This window comes from Electrophorus electricus, chromosome 7, assembly GCF_013358815.1.
Source record: "Electrophorus electricus isolate fEleEle1 chromosome 7, fEleEle1.pri, whole genome shotgun sequence".
Classification (NCBI taxonomy): domain Eukaryota; kingdom Metazoa; phylum Chordata; class Actinopteri; order Gymnotiformes; family Gymnotidae; genus Electrophorus; species Electrophorus electricus.
In genome coordinates this window covers 2,491,351-2,500,985 of record NC_049541.1, presented here as the reverse complement: position 1 = coordinate 2,500,985, position 9,635 = coordinate 2,491,351, and the positions used below count along the sequence as shown (strand labels likewise).

At 46.5% G+C, this 9,635-nt stretch overlaps 1 protein-coding gene across 1 annotated transcript in view; it reads right to left on the bottom strand.

Annotated features, from left to right (window-relative positions):
- Nucleotides 1-2,880: 2,880 nt before the first annotated feature.
- Nucleotides 2,881-9,635, bottom strand: part of rnf126 (ring finger protein 126) — a 7,143-nt gene continuing 388 nt past the window's right edge. Inside the window, exons 2-9 of the mRNA XM_027017425.2 lie at nucleotides 8,368-8,426; nucleotides 6,469-6,529; nucleotides 5,766-6,001; nucleotides 5,420-5,488; nucleotides 5,184-5,253; nucleotides 5,006-5,099; nucleotides 4,629-4,744; nucleotides 2,881-4,388 (exon numbers count right to left, since the gene is read on the bottom strand). Coding sequence (XP_026873226.2) covers nucleotides 4,236-4,388; nucleotides 4,629-4,744; nucleotides 5,006-5,099; nucleotides 5,184-5,253; nucleotides 5,420-5,488; nucleotides 5,766-6,001; nucleotides 6,469-6,529; nucleotides 8,368-8,426 — 858 coding nt within the window. The 3' untranslated portion in view covers nucleotides 2,881-4,235. The remainder of the gene's footprint in view (nucleotides 4,389-4,628; nucleotides 4,745-5,005; nucleotides 5,100-5,183; nucleotides 5,254-5,419; nucleotides 5,489-5,765; nucleotides 6,002-6,468; nucleotides 6,530-8,367; nucleotides 8,427-9,635) is intronic.

Sequence of the window (9,635 nt, the reverse complement as noted above, 5' to 3'; positions counted from 1 at the left end):
ACTTCTGACCCGGGCGAAACCTCACTCCGGTCCATGGCATTCGGTGTATCAAATTTTGCCTCCGGTAATCTTTGCGGGAAACCAATCATGGAGAGCAGAGAGGGAGGGAGGGAGCGCGAGGGAGGGAGAGGGAAGAGAGTTGCCTACGTGATTTTTTTCCTCAAACTACGAATCCTCTCTTACGTTGCGTGAACACTACACGATTTTAGGCCCGATTTTGCTTTCGCAGACGAATTTTAAGCCTCGGCGACAAATCGCTGCGCGCACGCTAGTGAAACGGAAGCTTTAAAACTGTGAAGTTTGTTTTTGTCAGTACTGTTTTGGAAAACGTTTGTTTGTGTGTGTGTGTGTGTGTGTGTGTGTGTGTGTGTGTGTGTGTGTGTGAGAGAGAGAGAGAGAGAGAGAGAGAGAGAGAGAGAGAGCGAGAGAGAGAGAGATATTGAGATTGATTGATTCATTTATGGACTTTTTGGGAATAACGCCGTACCAGATTTCCCAGGTTTCCGTTTTTAAGTCCAATTCTCAATAGTTGGATGATGTGAATAAATAAGCTTATCTTGGTTTCACGCGCCAATACGAAACTCTTCACAAACTTATGAATGGTTGTGTTCCATTCATATATGTACGTGAGTGTGAACCACGAGTGTTCATGGCTGAATATGTTTATTACGAACTTCCACTTCAAAATATGTACATTCCCTGCTGTCATCGGACAGTGCCGGGTCAGAACACGGGAAATCCGGCTTTCCAAACCTCCAATGAGCTCGGAGCAATCGGTTCATTCCTGTTTGAATAGTTAAAACGTTTTCATTACGCATGCTGCACGGTTTACTTCCGACGCGCTTTGAAGACTAGTCATCGCTGCCCACATCTCCCCAACCAATTCATCCTCCACAATTTCCCTTTAATAACATGTTTCCCCTTTTTCTGCACAAACTACTGCAGCCGGTCGTTCCGGCTCCACCGTGAGGTGATGCAGTCTCATGTGCGGATGCGGGCGCTTTTCGCAGGGGACCTCCTCGGATAAACGCTCGTGCGCAAGCCTCGTCTGCGACCGTTCGTGTAGTGTGCACAGGTCAACAACAACAACAACAACAACAGGTCACACGAGATAACTGGCGATTCAGAGCTCGCGTTTGAGTGAGCCGTTTTCCCCGCCCACGAGCTCCCCCCTCCCGCGAGCTCCTATACACAGGTGCGACAGGACCTACTTGATTCTGATTTCTGTGCATTGCACCACACAAGAGAGAAACCAGTAACACCCGCCGGGCATTCCTGTGCTACATATGAACATTTCGGTCTGTTTTATTGACCAGATGTTAAACAATTACATTTCAAAATATGAGGTAACGATTATCTTTAGTCTGTCAAAATAAACCCACGAGAGGCCATTTGTCTACACTTTGGTAACTATATACTTCCGTTTCTGAGCATAATTCTCCACACAAAGTGCATGCATTACTGGGCATGACTACCGTAGCAAACCACTCGCCGTCCCACAGCCGATTAGTATTTCAAGCGCAGCAGCGCAGAACCTGGCGTACCTTGAGCGAGCCACCGCGTGCCAATGACATTGAAAGGTTGCCGCGTCCACGTGCCGAGGGCGCGCGTTGCCTTCTGCGCCCTAGAAGAGCCCGGCGCGTCGTCACGGCACGTGCCCGCTCTGCGTTCCGTACCTTCCCGGCGCGAGACGCGGGCGAGAAGCGTAACACTGAATCACGGCAGCTCGCTCTCCCGTCTCTCTGTGCAGTGCCGGCACAGGCTTCCTGGTGTGACGCACAGAATGTGATGCTTTTGGGCTTCATTTGCATAAAAGGCAAAGCTCAAAGGAAGGAATGACATCCCAGCCGATCCGGGAGAGGAGCCACGAGGACGAAGGGGAGGTGCAAGCTCTTCAAAAGTATGGCCAGACATCCTAGAGTATCATGTGAAACCCAATTAGGCTTCGCAACATTTGTATTAGGCATACATTTTCTTTGGACTGGACTCTTAAATGCATTCAGTCTGTCAACAGTGGTTCCTGGTCCCAGCTCATGAGAGCGGGACAAACAGCTGCAAGCAGAGGACGAAGTTCCCACGGCTGGGACCGGACCGGACCCCGCCACAACACGGTGGTGTGGCTGGGCTTTCCGTAAGGCACGGTGGTGCTGAGCTTAAGGTCGCGACCATGCACACGCCATCATCACGCACTGCAGACATTGAAGGACATGACAGCTGGGATAATCTCCTGTAGCTGTTCACCATGAGTCACCTTTGACCCCAGCGCCTTCCAGGCTGCAGCAGAGAGGAATGTGTTACGGAGCTCTCTGGGAAGGTTCTATAACTGGGATGGGCTCATTTAGAACAGCTGCAGAACCTTCTGGGGCACAAAAGAAACCCATCATGGTATCTTTTAGAAAAAACAGGGAAGTGTGGCTCAGTCAAGAAGGTTGATGGGATAGGCGGAATTAAGTATGTGAAGTCCGTGGGGCCATACTCTCTGTTAAAGACAAGAGCAGCACTAGTGGCAACACAGCAGCGATGACCGGTGTGCCCCCGCTCATGCGCGCACACAGCTGGAGAGCTGTAAGAATTCGCTTATCTGAGCAAAGAGCATGGGACACTTCCGCAGACGCGCACAGAGACACGAGCGCTCTAGAAAGAGAACGACTACAGCCTCTTCTGTTCCGTTCTGTCATCGGCTGTTACCGATTCGCCGTCTAGCCCTCATGCAGGAAGAGAACAGCTGTGGCAGTCTGAGCTGATGTAGTCGGTGTTCATCTCCGGTGCACTTCGCGGTACCCGCCACCGCAACCGCTCCGAGGCAAAAAGTGCACAGAGGTCGGGTTTGTGTCTTGAGTTCGTTCCTCAAACATTTTAAAATCAGGACCAGTATTTTCGTTTCTCACTTTATTATGATTCACAAAAAAAAAACCCTACAAAAACAAATCATTTAACTTAGAATAAGTTAAAAAGAAATGTCGCATTGAACCAAGATTCACTGCATATGCGAACGGGAAAGTGAAGTTAAAATAAAAAATAATGAGTGAGAAAGTCTGGTTAAGGGGCAAAATACCACATCCATGAATTTCTCAGGCCATGTACATCTGAATAAAAACAAAAGAAAAACACTAAAAATATATATTTCCAAAATGTCTTAAAACTGTTCAAGAGGCCATATTTTACCAAAGGCATTCACATGTACTTTGTTCATTATCCTAATTGTGGGCAAAGTAAAATATTGTGCAAATAAATAATTTATACAGAGATGAAAGCAACACTCAGCTTTTGCTTGTCCTTTGTGAGATGTTCTGGCGGTTTTGTTATGATCCGTTTCTTATTTTCATATTCACATACACCTTAGTCACTGATGTATGAATAAAAAAGAAATCAAAATTGCATAATAAAAAAAAAGAAAAAAGCAGAGGCTTTAGTTGAATTCCTGTGCCCTTTCAGAAGATGTAACAACGTCTCCATTAAAAAGCCACTGAAGTCCAGCTGGCTATTGGCTTGCTCAGTGAGTGAGTGAGTGAGTGAGTATGTGTGTGTGTGTGTGTGAGAGAGACTTGCGCTCTGGAAGTTCTGCACTGCACCTCTATGTTCTAACCTTGCCAGTCTCCTTCTCCGAGCTCCCTTTGCTCCTCTGCCAAACTCTAGCCTCCCTTTATCCGTTAAAACGTCTGCATTTGGGGCATGCTGCCCTGCACTACCTTTAAAAGAAAACAAAACCAATTTAAAAAAAATAACAAGGAATGATCGCTCTCCAGGTCAGTGCTGAAGAAAGAAAAATGTATCGGTGAAGAAATACAAGTAAAAGTGGTGTGTATGTGTTTATTATTTTTTTCCTCCCCTGGTTGGTTGTCAAGGTATCCTTTGGCGCTCGTCCCAGTGAGTCAGTCGATGATGAGGATACATCTCTGGCTTGCCACCAGAGGGCGCTGGTGTGGTGCTGGCCGTAAAGGGTGCTCTCTAGACAGTCCTAGTCAGGTTTCAGCTTGGCAGCTCCCAATCCAGTAATGACCGATCTGAGTCTGAATGGAGTTCAAGAAGATCCTAGAACAACCCCAGCTCTCTGGCGCAGTCTTTGCTTCGCTAAGATGTCAGAGAGGAGATTCAAGCTTAAAGAGGTTCTGAATTACACTGTTGGCCACGCTAGCACTTTCACTGAGATGATAATGTGTTTTATCATTGTGTGTGTGTGTGTGTGTGTGTGTGTGTGTGTGTGTGTGTGTGTGGGAGGACTTGAGGGTTGTTTCTTAAGAGTTGTTGGCAGCATTCTCATTGCTTGGGGAACTGGATGAGGAAGAGGACGATGACGAAGGAGAGAAGTTCATTCCTGATAGTCCAGGAGGATCTGTGGCGGTATTCTGGCCACTCAAGCTCTTCCTGCACACTGGACATGTGTCATGCTGTAGAGAACAAAAACACACACACTTAACGAGATTCCCAGTGATTACTGAACTGGGATCAGTTCAATTAAGGTGCCCCCCCCCCCCCCGTAGAGCAGATACTTCCTCCTGAACTCACAGCTAACCATCTGGGAATAGCAAAACGCTCCCGCCTGTCACAACCATATAAATGACCCAGTCACGGCGTCTTAGAGCCGCATGGACACTGTCGCCAGGTGAGCGGGGAGGGGGCGGAGTTACCTGCTCCAGCCAGGGCACGATGCAGTCGTGATGGAAGAGATGGTTGCACGGAAGCTGCCGGACACTCTCGCCCTCGCTGTAGTCCTCTTTACACACAGGACACTCCAAGCCCGCGCCTGACAGCACAGAAGGGGTAGAAGGGGGGGCGTCAGGGAGCCGAGGGGACATCCACGCCCCAGAGGACGCCTCACATGCATAAACAAACGTCCACCTAGCACCACCGTATGGAACAAACAAACAAACAAACCGGCACACACGGCAGGTCGAGAAGGGAAGCTGGACCGGCTGGGCCAGTATCACTTCTGGGGCGAGCGCTAGCAGAGGACGGACTAGACCGCGACACGGCCAGCGAACAGAAGGCGCAGTTCTCCACTCACCCACGTGTTCCTCTGTGATCTGGACTGTTGGCAGGCTTTTGATTTTCTCCCTGTCGGCAGGCGGCGGACCCGTGTTCTCAAACTGATTTAATAACTGCGGCAGGACAGGAGGGCACGTGTTTAATAACAAGCACCCGAGGTGGGTGGTCTCAGATAGGGTGGGTGTGAGGCGTCGTACCTGTGTTATGATGGCATCTAACCCATTCACTCCCCATGCATAGTCCATCGGATTTGAATGTAGCATTCCCCTAGACGAAGATCGTTCCAAAGTCACCCACAAAGCAGAGCAGTTTTGCACGCATACATTTCAAATTATAAGAGTCAGTGATTCCAAATATTTACACTACAACATATCTAAAAATCTAAATGTTATAGGTTTCAAAACAGAAAAGGTGGAAGCCTGAGTTAGCATACCATGGACCCATTCCCGTGTTTGGCATTGCTGTTGGAGCGATAATTCCATTTACTAACTGCTGTATTATTCTGTTAAAACACAAAACAAAGCTTTACATTGCAAGTCAGAGAACAGCATTTCCGTTACACAGATACACGAGCTATTCCAACACATCTGGTCTTTTTCTTTCTTTCCGTATTCACAGAAACACAATTACTTAAACCAGATGCAATCTGAGCACAATTACCAAGTCAGCCTGGGTATTAGCGTAAAGTGACAGGTGTTTTCTTTTTGCTTTTTCTGGATAATCAAAGCCCCGCCGCCCCCACCCATGAGCATCGCCTGCGCCTCCAGCCATGCCCTCACCCCTCTAAAGTCGGCACGCCTTCGTGCCGCGTCCCTTGTCTCCGGGGAACGTGGCGTCCCCGAGGTTGCCTTGCGCCGTAGCGCTGGCGCGACGCCATCTCCCGCTCCCGTCGACCCTCGACGTCGCGGTTGTCCTCGGCGGGCAGGCCGGCCCGTAGGTCGAAGCCTTCGCCGAAGATGCCCAGGGCAAACTGGCCATAGCCGTGCGGGAACGTGAAGAGCGTCCGGTCGGCACCCTGCAGGGGAGAGCGCACACAGCGAGGTCAGTCACGGACAGCGCAGGCTTCCTCTGCGATGTTTAGTACAACCGCTTAACTTGCTCACAGGTTAAAGCGCCTTTGTAGTACACAGCTGTCAGGTAACGTTATCGATCCCTTTGAAATAGCCGTTATCAGGGCTGTCTGAGCTACGGGTGCTCAGCTCCAGTCCCAGGGGGGCAAGCCCCAATAGGCTGGGCCCAGCCTGTTACAACCAGGGCAAAATTCATTGTTGCTTTTTGGTAAACCCATGTGAAGCGTTTCTAGTTACTACAATTATAGGCGCCAGCAAAAGAGCTAGAGTTAGAAGGTGCGATTGGCGTTAAACTCCATCTTATTTGATTTGACCTGCGTCATAGAGACAGTAGGGCAATGGAACCGAACAGCAAGTTCCCAACGGGGACAAGCAGAAGGGTTGCACGGTGCAAACGCGTGGGGTAGCTCACCTCGAACGGCGTGCGGCTCTGATCACTGCTGGAGGCGCTGGACGTGGAGCCATTCTCTACGCTGCAGGCAAACAGCAACCCATTTCAATGCCAACACAACACGAGAAAGCAATCGTTCAGCCTTGCTCACGTAAAGAAAACACTATGTCACTAACGCAATTAGATCTGTATTCAAAATATCAATAAGGCAAATATATCGTGAATGCACTCAGATTTTGTAAATCGATACAAATGTGAATCATGACTGTGTCGAAGTTTATGAATGTTAATATTCTTTAGCTAGCATGAAACTGATACGCTCAAGTCTAAGTGCAGTATTTAAAACATCCAGCAGATGGGATCTCAAACAGAAAACAAATGGGTGGTTTTAGGAAAAACCAAGGAAAAGCAGCTTCAGACAGGCCCCTACCACGTTTAAAGCTGACGTTTGGGTAAACGCAGGTGGAAACGCTCATTTAAATTAAGTTAGAATTGCAGGTGTTTCAACATTTGTCAGTTAAAACAATATTCAAAGTTAAATGTCTTCCTATTAGTTGGAGGTTAGTAGCTATTGGCTATATTCAGAAATTCTTTTTTTAACTTTAATTTGTCTCCTCTAATTTACTCTCCCCATTTGTTGTTATTGGTCTTTATTATTAGGCATCAATGTATTACTGTTAATAAATAACAATAATAATATTGTGGTAACATTTACCTTAATAAAGTTTATTTGTACAACAGACTGTTAGGCATCATATCATATCGTATCATGATGCCTGTATCGTGATACAGTTACTGGCAATACCCTAAATGCCTTGCCAGTGAAAATGACAAATCCTTAGTTCAGCTGTTCCTGGTGTTCCACAAGAGAGCCAGCAAGCTGCCCTTTGCTTACAGATCTTTCCATTCAGACGTCCTTGCATTAATGACATGTACATTTGTACAGCCAGTTGTTGCAATGTCTGCAACGAAGTGACAAATCTTAAGGAAAAAGAACTGATCTACTCTCAGAACCTCGAGGAATGAATCCACTTTTATAACATAAGCTGGTTTCATGTTCTGGAACGTCAGAAGCATTTTGCTTGCATGGCTGATGAATAACCTAGTTGAAACTTCCCTTTCTCTGAAAAATTTGTGTACATCACTATCAATCAACCAATATCAATCAACCAATATCAATCAACCAATATCAATCAACCAATATCAATCAACCAATATCAATCAACCAATATCAATCAACCAATATCAATCAACCAATCTGTGTGTGTGTGTTTAAAGCAGTTATGTTTATGTTTGCTCCATGTTCACAAAATAAAAATGACCAGGTGTATGAATGTTTGTTTTTATTTTAACAACATTCCAACAGTCCTCAATATTATTCACACGTTTCTATTCATGGTGCGTATTTATGACTATAGGCCAGTTGTATGTGTATGCTGTTTTGTTTACCAAAAACAAAAAAACTACCCACATATAACCTTGAAAACTTTACATGAAGCCGATTTGTGTCTTACAAAAGCAGTCGACATTCACAAAAAAAAGTCCAGCGTCTAAGCCACAATCAGGACCTAAATGTTTTGTGTTTCTTTATCCAGTAACTACCTGAATGGTATTGATTTATTAATAAACGGCTACCCAGTACACAACTGGGGAACCAGAGATGAGGACTCTGGAGTCAGTGGCAGGAGAATTCTGCAGACTATAGTAGGACAAACTAGAACTAGAAGATAACATACAGAGAGCAATAAGCACCACACTGATCGTTACAACCTCCCCTGAGAGGGATTCCCTCTAGAGGATCTGTTCTGTAATGCACAGATGTGTAAACTGAGCAGCACTCTGCTTCGTGTTGGAAAGGCAGCTGTGTCATGTGCTGAGAGGGTATTATTGCTGGCCATTTTTTTGGGAAGCAGAACATACCTGCTCTCCTCTGGTAACTCCTCGATGAAGCCAGACTCACAGCACGGACAGGTATAGTCCTTAAAGAAGAGAATTCCAAACTCAGTTCAGGAGGTTTGATTGGTGGGCCTACACAGGCCACACCACACAAGCATCCGCACAGCTATTAGTGTCAGACTACAGAAATGACTAGAAAGCATTGAAAGGGGAACACTAGACAGGCATGTACACTGGCAATATTACAGTGTCGGACAGTTCACATAGAGGGTTCGTCAAGAAAAACAAAAAACAGACAGCACAAACAAGTGCCCCCACATCTAATGCTTTTAAACAGAACACAGACAAGCATGAAGCCCATACTGACACAAATCACAAACACAAATCAGCAACCTGTAGACCACCACAAGGACAGGGTGGTTTAGTCCGTTTTATGGTTCTTTGACAGTACCTCCATACAGTTTCAGTTCATACTAGAGTATTTGGGCAATAAAAGACAAAAGTATCTGAAAAGGTTAAAGAACCTTTGTTAAATCATTCAATACCCTACATACTGTTAGAGAAACATGACTGACTCCCTCAACTAAAAGTAAATACACAGTGAAGGAATAACAATATAATAATTTTGGGCACTTTATTAAGTGCTACTTGTCAAATAACGTTAGCAAATGATTTCACCGTCAGGTTTTAACGCCCAACCGTCACAATTCACATGGGAAGGTCACGGTGTGGATGTGTCAACCACCGGGGAGGCAAGCCAGCTAACCCCCCCCATTTCTCCACCCTCACATGGCTAACTGGGAAGCTACAATACAAGCACACCAACATCGCCACAGAGGGGCCGCTCTCAGCACTCAAACTCGTCCGTTAGCACCGCTGAAATCCTCGCAGACCAGACCGTTAGTTCAGCCAGTCTCCCAGGTAGCACAGCTAGCTCGTTAGTCATCTAATTAACGTCAAACAAAGACGATTACTTGCTCGCTAAATCAACCGAAGATTGGCTGACAGGCTAATGGCTAAATGCTTTTACTAACCCATCCATTAAAAGAACCAAAATAGCGAAATCATGACGGTTAACTAACCAGAACACTGAACCCAGCAAACAAACAAGCCCCTTAGCAACCACAGAGACTGTAGTGACAGTGTGGAGACCTGCTAGTAGGCTAATGCTAATGCTAACGGCCCCGGCTAACCGCGGTGCAGCGAGCTAGCCTGCTAGCGCCGACTCGATCTTTAAACTCCTGTCACCCGAAAAGAAAGCGCCGTTGTTTTGTGTGAACAAACGGACCGAC